The sequence below is a fragment of the Phyllobates terribilis genome, unplaced genomic scaffold (genome assembly GCF_046119375.1).
Source record: "Phyllobates terribilis strain yellow unplaced genomic scaffold, ASM4611937v1 Scaffold_11__3_contigs__length_659146591, whole genome shotgun sequence".
NCBI lineage: Eukaryota > Metazoa > Chordata > Amphibia > Anura > Dendrobatidae > Phyllobates > Phyllobates terribilis.
This window is the reverse complement of record NW_027362771.1, coordinates 149,200,593-149,222,634: the sequence shown is the minus strand read 5'-3', so window position 1 is coordinate 149,222,634 and position 22,042 is coordinate 149,200,593. Positions and strand designations below refer to the sequence as shown.

Here is a 22,042-nt window from a genome sequence, read left to right as displayed (position 1 = left end):
GATCTGTAGGAGTCAGAACTCATAATGGTTTGTAGGGGATCAAATACTTATTTCTCACTGCAAAAAAATGTATCTAATTTATACAATGTGATTTTCTTGATTTTTTTTGGGGGGGGGGGGATATTCTATCTCTCAATGTTAAAATTAACCTACCCTCAAAATTATAGACTGTTCATGTCTTTGTCAGTGGGCAAACTTACAAAAACAGCAAGGGATCAAATACTTATTTCCCCCACTGTATCATGTTCAAACTCAAACATGTGAAAGGTCCTCTTTAGTAGGGGTGCATTGTGTGAATATTACACTTGTGTTTTTTCCTTTGTGTATTGTGCACCATTTTGTTTTTGGTAATAAATCTAGTGTAAATTAAAACAATGCTATGCTGAAACTGGTGTTGTTTTTTGCGCCATTTGTATATGTTGAAAAAGTGGCACAGAGGCTTCATCAATACAGGCATAGGGCATTTAGCTGGAAAGTGACACAGAGGCTTCATCAATACAGGCATAGGGCATTTAGCTGGATAGTGGCACAGAGGCTTCATCAATACAGGCATAGGGCATTTAGCTGGAAAGTGGCACAGAGGCTTCATAAATACGGGCATAGAGCATTTTGCCGAAACTGTTTTAATTACATTGATAAATTCCCTACTCTGTTAGTAAATAAAAAGCTTCATTTAAAGTAGCTTGACTCTTGTGATCTAGTAACATGGTAAAGTGCATGCACTCAGGATTGAAACCAATGTAACTAAAATATTTTAGTTTTTTTTTTCATAAAGGTGGAGGTAATTTACTTTTATTTTTCTCTTGTGCTTTATATAAATTTAAATTAATAATGTTATTTAATGGGAAAGCTTTTTTTTTCTAGGGCTTCATTTGTCCTCTCTGTATGAAATCGCATGGAACAGCTGAAGAACTTTTTAAGCATTATGAAGCTTCTCACGAGCCATGTAGTGACGCTGGTCATGGAGGAGAGGTCAATTCTTCTACAGAAAGGTATTTTAATTGTTCAGTTTTGTTTTCTTATTTTTTTTTAATTCATATCCAGCTTTCATGTCATTTTTGTTATCCGATAGTTTCAAAATTATATGTGCATTGATTTCATAATTTCATTTTACATCATTAGAATTTATGGGTCTGCTTTTTTCTGATGCAAAGCACAAAAGCTCATTCGTTTCTTCACATAGCCATGTAGTTTCATTCAGAGTAATGTTGAATTTGAGATTTGGCTGAGTTAGGATACCAATATAGGAAGTTACAAAGTTTTTTGAACATGGAACTGTTTACTTCAAGCTATCGCTCTCCATTAACAACGGTAAAAGACCATGACCTCATGACCTATACCTTTTTCCAGTGGCCTTTAGTGTGTCCCACTATGGACATATGGTGGGATACGTTGCCCAGAGAGTCCCCTTGTAAAAATGTGTGTTGAATGTAGGTATTTATTGTGCACAGTTTTTTTTTTTGGAATGGCCCTAGTTTTTTACTACTTTGGGGTATACAAGCTTACAGCAGCCCGAGGGAGGCCAAAAGGACATCAGATGAATGAAGTCCGTAGGCATATATGCCAGGTATGCTGGGATCCTTTGATGGTGTACACACCCTAAGGCTAGTTTACAATAGTTATATAAACAAAGCTTTATTATTGAGCTTAATTAAAGGTGCCCAGAGAGGTATTGGCATCCAGCTTCTGAATCTGAAAACAGCTGATCGGTGGAGGTGTCGGACCCTCATTGAACAGACATTGAGAACATATTTGAAAGATAGGTCATCAGTATAAGTAGCCTGGACAACCCCTTATATTAAAGGGGTTGGCCACTGCTTGGACAACCCCTTCTTGATCTAAATGTTTGGCCCCTATAAAATAAAAAAGCCTATATTCACCTCCCGTGCTGACGTCGTTCCCTCGGTGCCATCACTCGCTGTCCCCGGGGCTCATGTGCTGCTGTTATGATACGTAACGACGGTGCCCAATCAGCTCTGGCGTCACTGTCCTCGCCTTCGGAAAAATCTAACATGAAGAGAAAATCCGGGCTACGGCTGCTCTCTGACTTCCTTTTCATGTTCAATTCGACAGGAGGCGGGGACAGTGACGCCAGCGCTGATTGGGCGCCGGCGTCACGTGTCACAACAACAGCACGGAAACCCCGAGACCGCGAATGCCAATACCGAGCAGAGCCGGCACGGAAGGCGAGTATAAGTTTTTTTATTTTATCGGGGAAAAGCATGGGGGATGACAAGGAGTTGTCCAAGTAGTGAACAACTTCTTTATCATAGCATGATTGGCCTGCCTTGTGTAATACCTCTCCGGAACCATATACAGTATAAAATCTCTAACATGCTTATTTCCTTCTTTTTTAAGGGAGGAGTTATTGCTACTTCGACAGGAAGTTCAAGACTTACAAGCATCACTTAAGGTCAATACAGTTTTTTATGTCTGCTATAAGTTACTTATTAGACAAAATGTGAGATTGTGCACAATGCCGTACATTTTCCTAATACATCGATAAGACCTTGTATTGTTGCGCACTCAGTACATTTTGTCCACATGTTAAGTATTTGCGTTTTTTGTTAAGTTTTTTAATTGTAGTTTTGTCTCAAAAGCTGAAGCATTTCCTAGGATGTTGCTTATGTTTTCTTAGCAGATTTGAATAAGTTTCCAATCTGCATCACATCAATTAATTCTGTGTTTTTGCAGTGTTTTTCAAGCATTCTAATGACTGGGAAAAAACGCATTAAATGGCATAAAAAAGGCAGGTTTTTTTATGCAGCGTTTTTGTTGCCGAAATTTATCTGCAGCAAATACCAAAAGTGTGCACATGCCCTTAAAAGGAATACCATTATAAATGTGTGCGAAGATCCCATGGGTAATAAAGTAACAGAAGGAATAAAAATAATTAAAAAAATTAATTCATTCTATCATTAGTCCTCCAGAAGTAGAAATCGGCTTTTATAACCTTATTCAGTTGCTGCTTTTTATCTGAAAATTCATGGAGATTTTTTCTTTAGTTGGGTCACCGGGACCTGGAAATAAAATGTCTTTATGTTCTCTTAAGGGTGGCTCGAGGGGTTTCTGTGGGATGAAATTACCACTGAAGTTCTCCATATGATTGGACAGAAACTCCTATCGTAGTTCCTAATGAAGACTAAACAGCACCTCTCACACAGATAGAATGTAGTAGATGACTGTTCAGCCCCTCTGACTATGCTTATATTATATTAGCTCATTCAAAAATAGAGGGAAGTTATAGTGTTACCATTGCATACAAAGATGGTGCTTACTTCAGCTGCACATGTACTGCTGTACTGATGCATCATGGGATTGATAACAAAGCATAGAGTAATGAAATGCCTGGTTAAATGTGGGAACTAAGATGTAGTCTGAAGGGAAGTAGAAGGCGTCATGGACGTAACTACACCATGTATAAGAGAATTGCCGAGTGTAATAGACGAACAGATGGGGGCATAGGAAATGGAAAAACAAAACCTGGGGTGCTTCTTTAATAGTTCTCCATTTTTAGAATAGCTGCTAATTTTTTTTCTGAATCGATTTAAAAATGATGTGCTGTAAATGTGTTAATATGTTCTTATTTTGTTGACTGCTCCAATTTTCAGATACAGAACTCCAAATCCTCTGCTCCTGATACAGATTATATGACACCACTCTGGTCGACTGCAGTCACCATTGGGGGCAGCTTACTACATACAATGTTGTTATCGGGTTTAGTATATAAACAAACGTTATTAAGCTCCCTCAAATGGTTACTAACAAAGGGAACACTTAAACAACAGAATATAACTCCAAGTAAATCAAACTTCTTTGAAATCAAACTGTCCACTTAGGAAGCAACACTGATTGACAATCAATTTCACATGCTGTTGTGCAAATGGAATAGATTGAAATTTTTGGCAATTATCAAGACACCTTCAATAAAGGAGTGGTTCTGCAGGTGGGGACCAAAGACCACATCTCAGTACCAATGCTTTCTGGCTGATGTTTTGGTCACTTTTGAATGTTGGTTGTGCTTTCACACTTGTGGTAGCATGAGACGGACTCTACAACCCACAGAAGTTGCTCAGGTATTGCAGCTCATCCAGTATGACACATCAATGCGAGCTATGGCAAGAAGGTTTGCTATGTCTGTCAGCGTAGTGTCCAGAGGCTGGAGGCGCTACCAGGAGACAGGCCAGTACACCAGGAGATGTGGAGGGGGCCATAGAAGGGCAACAACCCAGCAGCAGGACCGCTACCTCCACCTTTGTGCAAGGAGGAACAGGAGGAGCACTGCCAGAGCCCTGCAAAATGACCTCCAGCAGGCCACAAATGTGCCAGTGTCTGTACAAACTGTTAGAAACCGACTCCATGAGGGTGGTATGAGGGCCCGACGTCCAGAGATGGGGGTTGTGCTCACAGTCCAACACCGTGCAGGACGCTTGGCATTTGCCACAGAACACCAGGATTGGCAAAGTCGCCACTGTCGCCCTGTGCTCTTCACATATGAAAGCAGGTTCACACTAAGCACATGTGACAGACGTGACAGAGTCTGGAGACGCCGTGGAGAGCGATCTGCTGCCTGTAACATCCATCAGCATGACCGTTTGGCAGTGAGTCCGTAATGGAGTGGGGTGGCATTTCTTTGGAGGGCCACACAGCCCTCCATGTGCTCGCCAGAGGTAGCCTGACTGCCATTAGGTACCGAGATGAGATCTCAGACCCATTGTGAGCCCATATGCTGGTGCGGTTGGCCCTGGGTTCCCCCTAATACAGGACAATGCCAGACTTCATGTGGCTGGAGTGTGTCAGCAGTTCCTGCAAGATGAAGGCATTGAAGCTATGGACTGGCCTGCCCGTTCCCCAGACCTGAATCTGATTGAGCACATCTGGGACATCATGTCTCGCTCCATCCACCAACGTCGCGTTGCACCACAGACTGTCCAGGAGTTTGCGGATGCTTTAGTCCAGGTCTAGGAGGAGATCCCACAGGAGACCATCCGCAACCTCATCAGGAGCATGCCAAGCATTGTATGGAGGTCATACAGGCACGTGAAGGCCACACACATTACTGAGCCTCATTTTGACTTGTTTAAAGGACATTACATCAGAGTTGGATCAGCCTGTAGTGTCTTTTTCCACTTTAATTTTGGGGGTGACTCCAAATCCAGGCCTCTATTGGTTAATAAATTTGATTTCCATTGATGATTTTTGTGTGATTTTGTTGTCAGCACATTCAACTTTGTACAGAACAAAGTATTCAATGAGAATATTTCATTCATTCAGATCTAGGATGTGTTATTTGAGTGTTCCCTTTATTTTTTTGAGCAGTGTATTTTAGATATGTCTATGCAAGGGATTTGGAGGTCGTCATTGCTGGATGTTGTAAGAAGGCGGAAAATGAACATGGTCACTTGATATTGAATATACTAGATGCTACTCTACTGCTTTTACGCCTCAATTTTGAAATTTAAATACCAAGAAATTAAAGTTTTGGAATCATGGAATTCACAGTATCGATAGATAATTAAATACATTTACACGCATGCTATCGATGATATTAATGGTTGTCTGGGGAATGTTCTGCTACACTCAATGCACATGCAAATCAAGATCTGCTGCTTGCTGCTCCCTTTGCAATTGCCGATAAATGACATTCCAGATGTCGTAAAGGCCTCTTCATGACATTGCCCACATGGTTTCCATGCCAATCTCGGAGTGTCATTGTCTACAGAACGAAAGCAGGACTCATCGCTAAAGAGAATAGATCTTCATTCCAGCTTTGATTGCTGGCTTGCTTTGCACCATGATAGTCTTTGAGGTCAGTAGAAAACATGTAGTTGGACGCAGGGCTGTGGAATCGGTAAGCCAAACCTGCGACTCTGACTCCTCAATTTCCCTTACAGCGACTCCGACTCCCACATATATTGCTTATATTTAAGTGAAAAATGTATTGTTGTACAATGTGAACATCAGATATTTAATCATTTTTATGATACAATAATCAAGATATTTAGATAGAATATAATGATGGATAGCTGGAGGGATAGATGAATGGATAGATAGAGGGATGGATTGATAGAGGGATAGATGGAGGGATAGAGTGTGATAGACAGATGACAGCTACAGACAGCAAATAGTACATTGCACATATAGTTCACACACATTGTAGAGAGAGCACATAATAATGACCTACAATATTAGCATTAGTTACCTCCCTGTGACAGAGATGAGCAGTACTACTTTCACTTTCTCCAGCTCGGGGCCCAGGAATCGGATCCTGTGCGGGGCAGGCACCCCTCCCCCTCTTCTCTCTGGTGAAGACGGCAGAAGACAGGACAGAGGAGGGGAGATTGCCCCCTGCAGTCTTGAGCCAGTGCAGGACGGGAGCACTGCAGCATACAAGTGAGTTTTGATAGGTGCGTGCCCCTGCCCCCTCGCTGGCTACGGCCATGATTCACACACAGCGTTTTTGCGGATCCGTTTTTTGCAGTAAAATGCAGTGTCCCGGGGCATCCCAGCAAAGTCAATGGGTTTCAAGATATGACATTCAGACACATCGTTTTGTGAGGATCCTTTTTTGGGCTCAAAAACGGATCCTCACAAAAAATGAGCATGTCAGTTTGTTCGGCGTTTTTCTAATCTGCTTTTGCTATTGAAAACATTATCTATGAGCTCAAAAACCTTTCAGGTGATGTGGTTTTTTAAAAAGCTGATCTGCTTTTGCAGCTGCAAAACGTATCCTCAAAAAACGCAGCAAAAACGCTGTGTGTGAATGTAGCCTTAGATCAGGAATAGAACAGCCATTTATAGGACATTTCATAACTTTCCCAAATTCCTATGAAAAAATATTCCCCAGAAACTAAAAATATTTTAGGAGTCGGAGTCGGTCCATTTTATACCGACTCCGACTCGACCAAAATGAGCAACGACTCCGACTCCACAGCCCTGGTTGGACGTCTGCCTCGTAGCTCAGTGTTATGCTAACATTTTCTGATGGTTTGTGTAGACACTGTTTGATGTCCTACGCTCAGTGTATGATGTCAAATTTCACATGGAATGCAGAAAGAATCAATCATGCAACCAGTGGTATGGCCATTTCTTCAGAGTGTCCCTTTTTTCAACACAACAACACTAGCCCACATGTTGGTTGTGCTACTGTGAGAAGCCCGTGTGGCCTAATGTGCTACCATAAGCTGCAGCATCTCCAGACTTGTCTCCCATCTGAGACGTCATTGGTCAGCAATTCCAAAAGGAGCTGCCAGCAGTGGATCAACATTATTTGTGTGCCTAAGTTTATTCAAGGAGGCAGAACATTCCTCAGATAACCATTAATGATCTAACTGATAGCATGCCGAGGTGTAAATGCATGTATTTCTTTGCACAGTGCTCATACTGGATCCTGAATGAATTGGGATGTTCTGAAGATTGGTTTTCATCGTTTGCATATCATTATAATTATCTATCCATTCTGTGATTTCCATAATGCCACAACTTTTCCTTCTTGGTATTGTAATTTCGTTATTGAGGAGGGTTTATATATGTATATAACTGCTAATCAGGAAATGCTATAAAATATAAAAATCTAAGCATTACTCACCTGTAAATTCCCGGCCGTGCCAGCACTGAGGCTTCCGTGGGCCAGACTTAGTATTTTATTTTTAATTAACAAAAAAGCAAAAGTGGCTAATAAAACACAAATTTTTGAGGGTGACATAATGTTATTTACACAACCGAACTTGTTCTTGAACGCTGCCGTCTTGAACACCGTTGTGTATAAAATCATCAGTAAGAAGATGTTCCATTGAGAAATGATCATCAAAGTCTAATTTCTTTAAAACATCTGTGTTACGCATAGAAGTATATGTGGAAAATTATTTTTAGGTGATTCTTGTTTCATATAATTTCTTTTACACCTTCACCATTTTTATTCCCTCAAGTACAATCCATGGGACCACAGTAGACATACCCAGGAATCTCTGAGGCCCACTGTTTCCTATATAAAGACTTTACATTCACCCTGTAGAATATGAATATTCTTTTTCTATATTTTGCCTTTTTGTGATTTAGGAAGAGAAATGGTATGCAGAAGAACTGAAGAAGGAGTTGGAAAATGTTCAAGAGCAACTGAAGCAAGTAATTCCTTTAAGATTTTTGATGTGGGATCACGTCATTTTATAACAAATTGCAACATTATGTTACAGAGGTTTAGAAAGTTACAGCTGCATTTTGCTTTGCTAAATCTAATTTATTCTACTTTACTAACAGTACACACACGTTCACATATAAAAATGGTGTTAGTGAATGTAACCTTTCCAGTAGGGTGTCCACATTGCCACTTATGCTGATATGTACATTCATAGCTTCACCATTGTTTGTCACTCTTGTGTTATATCTGCAGATTTCATTGCACCTCTCTTTATACGGCATCCCAAACTCTTTTCAGTAAAGCTTTTCCTCAATGTTGTAACTTATTTTCTCCTCTTTTTTTTATTTTTTTTTTTTCTTCAGAACTCATTACCTGATGGAGTGACCACAGTATCATCTACAGGTGACTATCATATTCCCAGAGTTTGGCAGATGCTCCTCCTTAATTTGTGGGCATTGTTAGAATGCCCATGTTTTGTGCAGAATACCCATGCGTGAGTACAGTTTGCTGTAAATGAATGAGAACATTTGCGATAATACACTGGTACCTAGCTAGTCCTGCTCGTATCTGATTAGTGGATACAACTATATCCAGTCTGGACAGTACTATTTGAGCCTAAGGGCTAGTAAGTGATTTTTCTGTCGCGCAAAAAATGGTCCAAATGTCATCAGAGTTTGGACAGAGTTTCCTCCGTTTTTGTCAGATAAAAAAAAACAAACTAATGGATGTTTCTCAATCTTCTCCTATCCGTCTGTGAAAGAACGGACCGCATAGGGATGGCATCTGTGTTTTGTCCAATTTTTTTTCACAGCCCCATAGACTTGCATTTGTGAGTTTGATCCAACACTCGGATCAATATCAGTCAAGTCAACATGCTTTTGTAGGGACCACTCGGTCCAAGGTTAAAAGCAGACTTGTGAGCTACCCCTTAGACTATCATAGGTATCATGAAAAACATGTATAGCACTCGTGTGAGAAAAACTGACGTCTGAATAACCCTAAAAGGAACCTGTCAGATGGTTCATATTGCCCGAACGACCAGCAGCATGAAACGGGGACGAACTCCTTATTGCCGGCATCTATTTTTTACTCCGAAGTGTTGCATCATTTATATAGTTTGAAAAGAAGCCTGGAACCAGGAGACCGGTCATCTAGGTACCTTCCCGGAGGTCCTCCAAAGTCCCAACCAACTGCTAGATTGGCCATTTTGTTTTATTCATGTATAGAGAGAGATTTCTCAGTAGAACTGAGCCAGGAAGGAAAAAGCTATCTGGTTGCCACCCAAATGACAATTCTCCCATGCTTTTTAAAGCTGATGTCCACTCTATATTTGTTATATAAAAATTGGGACCATTGGGGTCATCAAACAATTATTGAAGCGGAGTGACTTTTTTTTTTTTTTTTTTTTTTTTTTTTTTTTTAAGTCCAGCACATAGTGATTTAAAACTCAGTAGTTTCTATTACAAATCAATTAAAAATCAAGAAGGTACAAAAGCGTTTTCTGACTCGTTTCGAGTCTATCCGTCAAGAGAAATGCATCAAATGCTTTTGTACCTTTATTTTTAATGGATTTCAAATAAAGACTTAGATTTTAAATCACCGTGTGTTAGAATTTATACTATCATCAGACAATAAAACTTCTACAAGCCCAACAATCCGCCTTCAAAAAGTCACTTAAAAGCAATATGCTGCTAATATTCTGACTAATGACTAAGCCATAATACTAATACTGGTATATTATTGGGTATAGTATCATCTGCCCAAAGTGTAGGGAAAGCTTAGAAAGGGAAACAGTGCTGCACATATACGGCTTGTAGGTTGGTACTTCACCATCATCAAATTGTCATATCTTAGTGATGTATCAGTATTTTATAAGATAAACTGTGTAAAATAAAACACATAGCTCACGTTGTCTGGTTTAGGAACCTCTTTCAAATATTTGAGGAATTAATAGAGCAGGTCTTGTGTTCTGGATCCCTAGAGGACAACTATAAAGTGTGTGTCCCATTCCCTAGGACAATTGTTGATTTAAATGACACTGTATAATGGTGTCAATTTCCCTGTGATGATGCTACAAAGAAATTGAGCTGCCAGTTTTCCACCACTGATTAAAGCTGGCCAATTGTGGCCCCAATGGTAGGAAGCCTTGTGATAAAAAAAAATAGGTTTCCTAGAGCTGACAAACTATTAATTTCTCACTTTGGAAGGTTTTTTTAGTTGTTATAATTAGAGTACATTACATAATATGACTTTATGGGTTATAACAGAAAAGTAAGTGACAGATTTCATCTGAATATAAAAATAACCAAAAGGTATATGCCTTACAGAACTCCAGACCCTGGAGCAGCAGCTGGAGGAAGCCAGGACTGAGATCTTTAATATGAAGCAAATGAAGGACTTGTTTGAGCAGAAAGCAGCACAGCTGGCCACAGAATTGGTTGGTAAGTGTTGTGTGTGTATATAACGGATGGCAAGGTTTATCATCTTATTGAATTTATATTTGGATTGCAAGCTACTACTTCAGACCATCAAACTACTCCCATCCCAAGAGTTTTACATTTTAGCATGGTAGATGCCAAGTTATAGCCAGAATATATACTCCTCATTTTTGACAGCACTTGAGATGTGCTATAAGGCTTAAATTACCTCTTTTCGATATAGGTTTTAACCCCTTCTCCCTTTTTCTAAGTTTTCATTTTTTCCTTCCCTTCTTCCAAGAGCCATAACTTTTTTATTTTTCCGTCCACATAGCCGTATGAGGGCTTGTTGTTTTGCGGGACAAGCTGTACTTTTTATTAACGCAATTCATTCTACCACATAGTTTACTAGAAAACGGGTAAAAAATTCCAAGGGCGTTGAAATTGCCAAAAAAGTGCAATTCCACAATTGTTTTTTTTTTTGTTTTATTATTTACCATGTTCACTATATAATAAAGCTGACCTAGCAATATGATTCACTACATCAGTACGAGTACGCAGTTATCACACGTATAGTTTTTTTTTTTTTTTATTTAAAAAAAAAAAATTGCGCCATTTTCCAAGACCCGTACCATTTTCATTTTTCATGATCTGGGGCTGGGTGAGGGCTTATTATTTGTACCCTGAGTTGACATTTTTACTGATACCATTTTTTTTTATTTTTTTTAATTGTTTTACTTTTAATGAGGCAAAAGGGGTGTGATCTGAACTTTTGTGTTTTTTTTTTTTTTTTCATATGTTTTAAAACTTTATTTTTTATTTTACTGTATTTAATAGTCCCCGGCTGATCGCTTGTGCTGTGCATAGCAGTCAGTGCATCATCACTGCTATGTATAGCTAAAATCAAGGTCTCTATGAACGCCAGCTAAAGGCTGGCTTTCACAGGAGGATCGTAATGACAGCCACAAGGGTCATCAGCAGACACCCAGCTGTCATGACAACACATCGACGCCCTGCGATCACGTTACGGGCGCGCCGATGGGCACGTGGAATGACGAGCCCACTGCCAGTGTGTGTTAAATGCCTCTGCCAGAGATTGACAGCAGCATTTAACAGGTCAACAGCCGTGGGCAGAGCCATCATCTGCAGGGAAAGATGCAGGCTCCGTGTGCGAGGCCACATCAAAGGCAGGAACACGACAAATGACATATATGTATGTCATATGTTCTTAAGGGGTTAATGCTACTAATGGGTAAATTCCTGTTTTTGCTTTATATGTTTTAATGTTTTAATACAGAGTTAAAGGCGTCACGTGATGAAGAAAAAGGTCACCTTGCTGCAGCCGAGGAGACAGTGAAAAGTTTAAACCAGGAAATACAGATAAGGTCACGTGTAATAGAAGATCTGAAGACTGAGCTGGTAAATGCCGTTATGGTCATATTTCATGAAATCCTTATATTAAAATTGCAGCTAATTGAATCTTGTAATGATTAATTAATGATTAATTATGACCATGTGATATGGAGCAAAATATTTGTATCACAGTCAATTGGCTTCATAGGCCTAAATATATATCAATTTGTCGCCTTCCCCATCTAGCTGTACTTTGTAGTTTTTTGATTTCTGAATGTAGCTGCTCCAACATTAGCATAATTAGGACATATTTGCTAGGATGTGTTTTTAATATTTAATACCTTCTCAACATGGTGATTTCCCACTTTTTCGCTTTTGTTTTTATCCTGTCCTTCCCAGAACCATAACTTTTTTCTCCTTCCCCCATGATGGCAACATGGAGAGAGGGGATCCGCCCTTCAAGGACAGGAAACCTACAGATAAAAGGGCGGTACCTCTCTCCCGCATCAGTTGGTTTCCTGTCCTTGACGGGATCCTACAGTTCCGGAGGAGGCATACCTTTTGGGTGCCAGAAGATGGACGTCGTGGGATTCCAGGCCCAGCCAGTCTGATCCAGGCAGCGGGGGCTCCCTGCCTCGGCTGGTGTGGTGCCCTGATGCGCCACCGCTCGGGTCAGTGGGCCTTTAGGGTGTGCGGGGGTCCAGACGAAGAGGACAGGGCCTGCCGAGGTGCTGTGCTGGACCCCCCTGGTTGCGGCAAGTGAGAGCGCGGCCCGGCGGCGTTCTTTCAACTTCCGAGTCTGCTGCGCATGCGTGAGAGCGCCGGGCGCCTCCGGATGACGCGGCGCCGCAGTGCATGACTGGGTAGCCAGTCTGCTCAGGTGCGGGGGAGAAGGGGGCGCCGGGTCACCATAGGCACTATGGGAGGGACTCCCAGTGCCTTAAAAGACAGCGGAGGACGCCAGAAGCTGCTTCTTAAAGCCGGAAGAAACGAGGCACCAGGGCCGTAACAGTGGAAGCGGGTTCTCCGGCAGATCGTCGCAGCGCAGCAAATATTCCACCTCAACATCTTCCAGGAGGACTCCGTCTACAAAGATGGCTCCACCTCCTGAACCGGTACCCGCTCTTCCGTCTGGTTGATAAGTGATCTTCGTGAAAGTCCACTTTGTAACTAGGGGCCCTCGCTCTCTCTCTCTTTTTGTCTCTTATTAGGGAAGAAGGAGTACGGGGAAAACAAAAAATAGGACCTGTGCACTATGCACAGAAGCCCTACCCATTACTTGAGATAAGAGACTCTGCAGCTCCTGCATTGAGCAAACTATATGCGAGGAAACCCCGAAATTTGCCTTTGAACTTAGAGACCTAATTAAGTCACAGGTCGAAGATACCATTAAATCCTTTCGGGGGGTAAAAGGTTAAGGAAAACTAAAAACATATCCCCTGAGTCCAGTTCTAGCAGTTCTGAGAATGGCAGGGATTCGGACTCTTCCATCTCTTCATCTTCCTGTTCCTCGTCTACAGATAGAGGAGGACGGAGCTGCTTCCCTATCGAGGAAACAAATCGCCTCATTAAGGCAGTCAGATCTACCATGGGGTTAGCAGATCCCCAGCCCAAAAAATCTATCCAAGACGTAATGTTCAGCGGTCTAGAGCAAAAAAAGAGGAGATCTTTTCCACAAAATGAACATGTTCTCTCTTTCATTAAGAAAGAGTGGAAAAAAACGGAGAGGAAGGGCTTCCTGTCCCCTAAACGAAAGTACCCTTTCGATGACCCTGCATGTTCCTTTTGGGAGAAAGCGCCAAAACTGGACGTCGCCATAGCCAAAGCCTCAAAGAAATGCTCCCTTCCATTTGTTGACATGGTCGTATTAAAAGACCCCATGGATAAAAAAGCAGACACCTTCCTAAAGGGTTCTTGGGAAGCTGCTGGGGGGGGGGGGGGGTTAAAACCTGCGGTAGCCGCCACATGTATGGCCAGGTCATTAATGGTCTGGCTGGATCAGCTTGAAACGCAACTGAAGCAGAAAACATCTAGAGACACAATTCTTGAAAGGGGCAGCGGTCTTCCTAGCTGACGCCTCTGCGGACTCCGTCAGATTGGGTGCTGGGGCGACAGGGCTCGCTAACGCGGCCAGACGAGCCCTCTGGCTCAAATTTTGGCCCAGGGATCTACAGACTAAATCAAGATTGTGCTCCATCCCCTGTGAGGGCGAGTTTCTATTTGGGCCTGCCCTTGAAGCTTCCCCAATGAGGATTTGCCCCGGGTGGGGGGAAGGCTATCAGGCTTTCTCCCGGCCTGGGAGTTAATATCTGACAGCTCATGGATTCTGAGCCTAATACAATCGGGCCTGAAACTCCAGTTCCTCACATTCCCTCAGCAAAACTTTGTCGTGACCCCCGAAAGGTCCTCAAATGAGGAGCAGCTGGCCTTGGAGCAGGAAATCCGGGGACTGGTAGAGAAGGCAGTCCTTCAGGAGGTCCCGGGGGGGGGGGGGAAGGAAGGCAAGGGCTACTATTCTCCGTTATTCCTGAGGAAAAAAACAGATGGGACGTACAGGACGATTGTAAATCTAGAAAAGCTGAACAAACTTTTGAAGGTGGAAGCCTTCAAAATGGAAACAATAAAATCATCAGTAAAAATGCTGTTTCCCGATTGTTTCATGGCCGTCCTGGATTTAAAAGACGCTTATTATCACGTCCCGATACACAGAGACTACCGGAAGTTCCTCAGAGTAGCAGTTCCTATGGGTGGAGTGGCCAAACACTATCAATATACGGCCCTCCCATTCGGCATCGCCATAGCCCCAAGGGTTTTCACCAAAGTTGTTGCAGAGGTAATGGCTCATCTAAGGGAACAGAACACCCTGGTCGTCCCATAACTAGACGACTTCTTGGTAATAGGGAGCTCCTTCCTAAACTACAAATCCCATCTGGGAAAGGTCATGGATTCTTTGACTCGCTTAGAATGGGTTTTAAATCTAGAAAAATCCAAAATAGAACCTTGCCAGATACCGGAATACCTAGGCATCATGCTGGATTCAAAAAGACAGGAGTGTCGTCTCCCCACAGAAAAAATTCACAAAATGATAGGCCAGATATCACGGGCAAAGTCCCACCCGTCTATGTCCCTACGGAAAGCCATGTCCCTTCTAGGCTCCCTGACATCATTTTTCCCGGCCGTCCAATGGGCTCAAATACATACCAGGACCCTACAGTGGGAAGTCTTAGAGGCAGAAAAATCCCTAAGAGGGCATTTAGAACGGCAGCTAACGCTATCTGCAGAAACCACACTTTCCCTAGAGTGGTGGGGGAACATAGACAATCTAGCCCGGGGGATTCCTTGGACAATCCCGACACCTCAAATCCTGACCACAGATGCAAGTCCCGGGGCTGGGGGGCTCACCTCAACAACCTTGTAGCTCAGGGGGTCTGGACAGAACTCCTAAAGCTAGTATCCTCAAACATGAAGGAGCTCCTAGCAGTAGAGCGGGCACTCCGGGAATTCATGCACACACTACAAGGACACCACGTAAGGGTCTTTTCAGACAAACGAGTAGTAGTGGCATACCTGAACCACCAGGGGGTACACGGTCCCATTCCCTTATGCAGGCGACAGAGGTCATCTTTCACTTAGCCGAGGAAAATTTACAATCCCTGTCAGCCCTACACATAAAAGGGATAGAAAATCGCACCGCAGACTTTGAGTCGAACACAGCTAAAGCAGGGCGAATGGGAGTTAAATCAGTGAGTTTTTCGGCAGATTGTACAAATGTGGGGACGTCCCTCCATAGATCTGTTCGCCAACAATCGGAACAAGAAAACACACTCTTTTTGCTCCCTAGACTCCAAAGGGAACCGTGGATACCTTCATGATCCCGTGGAGTTACCCTCTAGCTTACGCTTTTCCTCCGACCGTTCTGATTCCAGCTGTTCTGAGGAAAATCAGGGAAGAGAAAGCAACGGTAATCTTGATAGCCCCTTTTTGGCCAAAGAGGGCGTGGTTTTAGTGGCAGAGGATGTTATCAATCTCCGACCCATGGGTTCTTCCGGAGCTTCCGGACCTTCTTTCTTAGGGTCCAGTTCTCCATCCTCGGGCTTCAAACTTACACTTGACAGCCTGGAATTTGAAAGGGCTCTTCTGAAGGACAAAGGTTTCTCCCCAAATATTATCACCACGCTACTTCAAAGTAGGAAACCTGTGACCACCAAACTGTACGGGAAAACCTGGAAGAAATTCTTTTCAGTCTCAGGTTCCAGGCTGGGTGGGGAGGTTCCATTGTCAGCTCTCCTGGAATTCTTACAGAAGTGTTTGGAGCAGGGTCTGGCCACAAGTACCTTAAAAATTCAAGTTGCGTCCCTGGGAGCGCTCTACAATTTTGATCTGGCTAGGGATAGATGGGTATCTAGGTTCATTAAAGCATCCTCTAGATCCTGACCCATCCCATTCCGAAATACTACACCCTGGGATTTAAACTTGGTCCTTTCAGCTTTAACGGAGGCCCCTTTTGAACCTCTGTCAGAAGCACCCCTAAAAATTCTGTCCCTCAAAACAGTGCTCTTAGTAGCTCTCACATCCACACGTAGGGTTAGTGATATTCAGGCCCTATCGGCAGGCCCCCCCTTCACACAAATCTTGGAGGATAGGGTTACTCTGAAAACCGACCCCGCCTATCTGCCAAAAGTGTCGTCAAGATTTCACAGGTCCCAGGAAATTACCCTCCCTTCTTTCTGCCCCAACCCTAGGAACACGAAAGAGAAGGTCTTGCATACACTAGACGTCAGAAGGTGCCTAATCCAATACCTAGAGGCGACACAAGCGTGTAGGGAGGATAGTTCTCTCTTTGTTTGCTTTCAGGGCACTCGTAAGGGGAAGAGAGCTTCTAAGGGCACGCTGGCCAGATGGATAAGGGAGGCCATCTCACTATCATACTCCTCACGCGGGGAAGCTGCCCCGGAGAAACTGAAGGCCCACTCAACAAGAGCTGTGGCAGCCTCCTGGGCGGAGAAGGCCGGTGCTATGATAGAGCAGATATGTAGAGCGGCAACCTGGTCTTCCCTCTCTACCTTCTTCAATCACTACCAGCTAGACTTAACCTCTTCTTCAGACCTTACTTTCGGGAGAAGGGGTCTGGAAGCTGTGGTCCCCCCCCCCCCCCCCAATGAGTCACTTCTCTGTAATTCTCTCCATGGTGCCGTCATGGGGGAAGGAGAAAGACATCGTTACTTACCGGTAACGGGATTTCTCAGAGCCCATGACGGCACCTGTACATTCCCTCCCTTCACGTGTGCGGCGCACACTTATTAGTTACTTGTTGTAGCCACGTGCGGTCTATGACGAGTTCTAAAATTGTAAAATTTTGTGTTACTAACCTGGTGGTCCTCTCATACTCTGTAAACAACTGATGCGGGAGAGAGGTACCGCCCTTTTATCTGTAGGTTTTCTGTCCTTGAAGGGCGGATCCCCTCTCTACGTGGTGCCGTCATCGGCTCTGAGAAATCCCGTTACTGGTAAGTAACTTCGTCTTTTATTCTTACGTCGACAGATGTATGAGGGCACGACTAGTTGTACTTTCGATGTATTTTAAAGCGAAATAAAAATTTCTACTTGCATCAAAATTGCGGGAAAAAAATTGCAATTCCACTGTTTTTTCAGCGTTCGATATATATGGCAGAAATCACCTGGCAATATGATTCTCCAGGTCAGATCAACTATGGTGATACCAAACATACATGCATAGTTTTTTTTTCATTATTTTAAGGGGTTCTACCATCATAAAGAATACATTTAACTAAGCAGAAAACGTGGAAATAAATGGTTTTGTAATTTAGAGTTATTAAAAATCATGCTCCATTCAAAAAATACCAAGCTTTTATCTTCTGAAATACACCCCCTGGCGTTATTCCTTTTGTGAGTTTTATCCGTCCTCCCAGTGGCCGATCAGCTGGCCAAGCATGTGCAATTCCTGACATCATAAAAAAGAGTTCCCCCACCCACAGTGTGCACAACGTATGTGAGACACTCCCTGCGCTCACACAGGCCTGACAGCTAGTGCAGGATGCAGATTGCTGAGAAGCACGGGAAGCGTGTGCAGTGATTTTGCCCCAGCACTCACATAGATCTGACATCTGGGTGAGATCATTCTGCTTCCCATGAGTGTGGTCAGAGCTGTGTGAGCTCGGGAAGCGCCTGTCTGCAATAGGGGGCGCCTATTGATTGATAGAACAACGTGCCCTCTGGACCGCATGCTGTAAATTCCACTATCACAAATTGACAGTGGCATTTAACAGGTTAACAGCCACAGGCAGAGCTATCATCTACTGACAATGATGCGAGTTCAGCTCCTGAACCTGCATCAAAGACAGGAGCCTACAGAAGACATATCATTACGTCATGTCGGTAAGGGGTTCTAATGCCATTCTCACCCACTGCAGTATTCATGGACTCCAGTGTACCAGAGGGAGGCAGAAATAGTGACTTTTTAGCCTCTATCTGGCCAGTATAAATCAGAATTTTTATTACATTTATTCAGTCATACAAGCACTGCATCCAAACTGTATGGACCCGCATAATAAAACTGATATTTTTAATATCACTATAATATAATGTATTGTAATATAATATCCCCCACCCTTAAGTCAGCAGCATATCACCGAGCACTCAACACATTCCACAAAGTACCTTAAGACTCAAAAGTAGCCTCTCCATAATGGGGTATCATACTTTTTAGAATTGATCTCTAGTATGTTTTTCATGTTTGTTTTTTTCTTTATAAACTGTCCAGCTATTGCATATATAACAAATGATTTCCTTTTCACTCTTATGATGGACAGAACATGCAATGACGCCCATTTAATGTCTTTGGATATTGTTCTTTCTAAGTGATAACACCAAAAAATGCATAAAATTACAGATATTTATCATCCTTTTGTCTTGATGAAGACTTGGATCAAGTAAGCAGCGAACAAAAACGTGAATAAAAAAGTTCTTCAATAACAACACGTGGCATTGCTGATTGAAAAGCTTGACTCTGTTTCGCCCACAATTTCAGCTTCTTCTTGGACATGATCAGCATGTACACTCATTGATTAAAGTACACATATACAGAGCAGCCTTCTCTCGAAGTAGTGTCTAAGTTCCTGAGCCATTTTTCTCTAATTATGTCTCTTAAATACGCTTAAATCTGCATAACGGAAATTAATTTCTTTATGTAGAATAATGGTTTGCTCGTTGTTTTCTGGATAATTCTTCTAGCCTTATGTTAGTTATAGTCTTTGTGCCTCATAGTTACAACGACCTGGAATAGAAGATGTGGCTGTCTTGAAAAAAGAGCTCATCCAGGTTCAGACGCTGATGGACAAAACCTCTTTGGAACGTGAAAAAGAATCAGAGAAGCTGAAAGATGAGTGCAAGGAACTGCAAATGCAAAGTGCTAACTCTAAGGTAAATAAGGGGGTACTGGAAAATGACATCCTAGAGCCAAGCTATACTATCTGCATTGTTACATGGGTATAGTTTATTGGAGACTCGTTTCTTTTTTTACATTGCAGCCAAAGCCGTTTAATGCTGGTCTGCAAAAATTAGGATCAGGCCGCATTTGGGAATTGTGATTATATGTTCTTCCTTACCTTTCTTTTCTCCATTTGTCATCTATTTTCTTGTCTCTTCTGAGGCTTGAGTTATTTGTGTTCATTATGTTTGTGAGTGACATTTAATACCAGGCAATATCCGCTTTCATGAAACAATTCTATACATTTCTTTTAACAATTCAAAACATGGCCGTGCACATATGTCAGGAACGTGCTTCAATAAATGCAAAATGAACCTTATACATTTGCACAGTTAAGTAAGTAGTAGCAAAGATTAATATTCTATGATACATTTGATCAAAAAGCTGGCCAAGATGATATGGAAAAGATTGTCTTTTACTATTTATTTTTCTTAACTTGGTCACAGAGTGATAATCACCCAAACGTTTGTTCATTTTCCCGTTTAATTTATTTATTTTGAGCTGTGACCAAAAAAAAAAAATACCGCAATGTGAGTACACCATATGAAAAAACTGTAAACTGCAAATATTTATTTTCTACTCTACAATGATCAATTGCTGGCCTTCATTTGCTGTTCATCACCTTTCATCCATCATCTTTGTCATTTTCTCTCTTTGCTTGCTAATGGAGATAATCCCATTCAAGGTAATGGTTTAAGCCAATTATATTGTATTCTATAACTGCCGCATATTTGAACCATCAGACATTGATAAATGAGTTTACATGTTGGTAATTCATAAGTCTTTATTATTGAATTCTGAGTACTGACAACCACATTGCATCCAAAAACTGTTACAAACATAAATCAATGCAGACAAAACCTAAGATAAAACCAAAGTGAGCAAATACCCTGCAGTAAATAAATTAGCAACAGTGCATGAAAATAACATGGGTTACTTTTACGTTTTTTAATCAAAATTATGTTATCCCACCACGTCAAGGTGACCCTATTCGGGACGGTCCTAACTTCTAGCATTAAAACCTTACCATAAGTCAAATGATGTAAATATGAATAAGGGCCGAGAAGGACTGAGACGCAGCCAATAGGGAGCTATATAAGCCTATTGTCCAGCTCAAGAAAAGGGAGGCCACATCCTTATTTACACAGAGTGCAAAAGCCTGAAACTAAAACCCAAAGAGATGAACTCTAATATAAGTTGGTATGCATGCAACATGTAGGCGAATGATCACATTGGCCACTAAACAGACAAAACCTAAGATAAAAACAAACGGACATTACATTTATACAACTCCCAATGGTTGGGAGTCCCATTAGTCTGGGGCTCTTTCCTGTTCGGCCCGTATTCACATAAACAGTGGGGAAAAAAAGTATTTAGTCAGCCACCAATTGTGCAAGTTCTCCCACTTAAAAAGATGAGAGGCCTGTAATTGATATCATAGGTAGACCTCAACTATGAGAGACAAAATGAGAAAACAAATCCTGAAAAATCATATTGTCTGATTTGGAAAGAAATTTTTTTCAAATTTTGGTGGAAAATGAGTATTTGGTCACTTATAAAAGTTCATCTCAATACTTGGTTATATATCCTTTGTTGGCAATGCCAGAGGTCAAATGTTTTCTGTAATGCTTCACAAAGTTGGAACACACTGCTGCTGGTATGTTGGCTCATTCCTCCATGCAGATCTCTAGAGCAGTGATGTTTTGGGGCTGTCGCTGGGCAACACAGACTTTCAACCCCCTCCAAAGGTTTTCTATAGGGTTTAGATCTGGAGCCATTCCAGGACCTTTAAATGCTTCTTACGAAGCCACTCATTCGTTGCCCTGGCGGGGTGCTTGGGATCATTGTCATGCTGAAAGACCCAGCCACGTTTCATTTTCAATGCCTTTGCTGATGGAAGGAGGTTTGCACTCAAAATCTCACGATATATGGCCCCATTCATTCTTTCATGTACACGGATTAGTCATCCTGGTTCCTTGGCAGAGAAACAGTCCCAAAGCATGATGTTGCCACCCCCATGCTTCACAGTAGGTATGGCGTTCTTTGGATGCAACTCGGCATTCTTTCTCCTCCAAACACGACGAGTTGTGTTTCTACCAAACATTTCTACTTTGGTTTCATCTGACCATATGACATTCTCCCAATACTGTTCTGGATCATCCAAATGCTCTCTAGCAAACTTCAGATGGGCCCGGACATGTATTCGCTTAAGCAGGGAGACCCATCTGGTACTGCAGGATCTGAGTCCCTGGCGGCGTAGTGTGTTACTGATGGTAGCCTGTTTAACGGTGGTTTCGGCTCTCTGCAGGTCATTCACTAGGTCCCCCCGTGTGGTTCTGGGATTTTTGCTCACCGTTCTTGAGATCATTTTGACCCCACGGGGTGAGATCTTGTGTGGAGCCCCAGATCAAGGGAGATTATCAGTGGTCTTGTGTGTCTTCCATTTTCTAATTATTGCTCCCACAGTTGATTTCTTCACACCAAGCTGCTTGCCTATTGCAGATTCAGTCTTCCCAGCCTGGTGCAGGGGTACAATTTTGTTTCTGGTGTCCTTCGACAGCTCTTTGGTCTTCACAATAGTGGAGTTTGGAGTGTGACTGTTTGAGGTTTCGAACAGATGTCTTTTAT

At 42.3% G+C, this 22,042-nt stretch overlaps 1 protein-coding gene across 7 annotated transcripts in view; it reads left to right on the top strand.

Annotated features, from left to right (window-relative positions):
• Positions 1-22,042, top strand: part of EEA1 (early endosome antigen 1) — a 126,761-nt gene that overhangs the window by 42,461 nt on the left and 62,258 nt on the right. For 6 of the 7 annotated variants that reach the window (XM_073651658.1, XM_073651655.1, XM_073651656.1 and 3 more), the window contains 7 exons: positions 865-992; positions 2,359-2,413; positions 8,059-8,124; positions 8,500-8,539; positions 10,465-10,578; positions 11,852-11,973; positions 19,192-19,347. In XM_073651658.1, coding sequence (XP_073507759.1) covers positions 865-992; positions 2,359-2,413; positions 8,059-8,124; positions 8,500-8,539; positions 10,465-10,578; positions 11,852-11,973; positions 19,192-19,347 — 681 coding nt within the window. Of the gene's footprint in view, positions 1-864; positions 993-2,358; positions 2,414-8,058; positions 8,125-8,499; positions 8,540-10,464; positions 10,579-11,851; positions 11,974-19,191; positions 19,348-22,042 lie in introns of those variants that run through there. The other variant, XM_073651659.1, reaches the window with a different exon arrangement.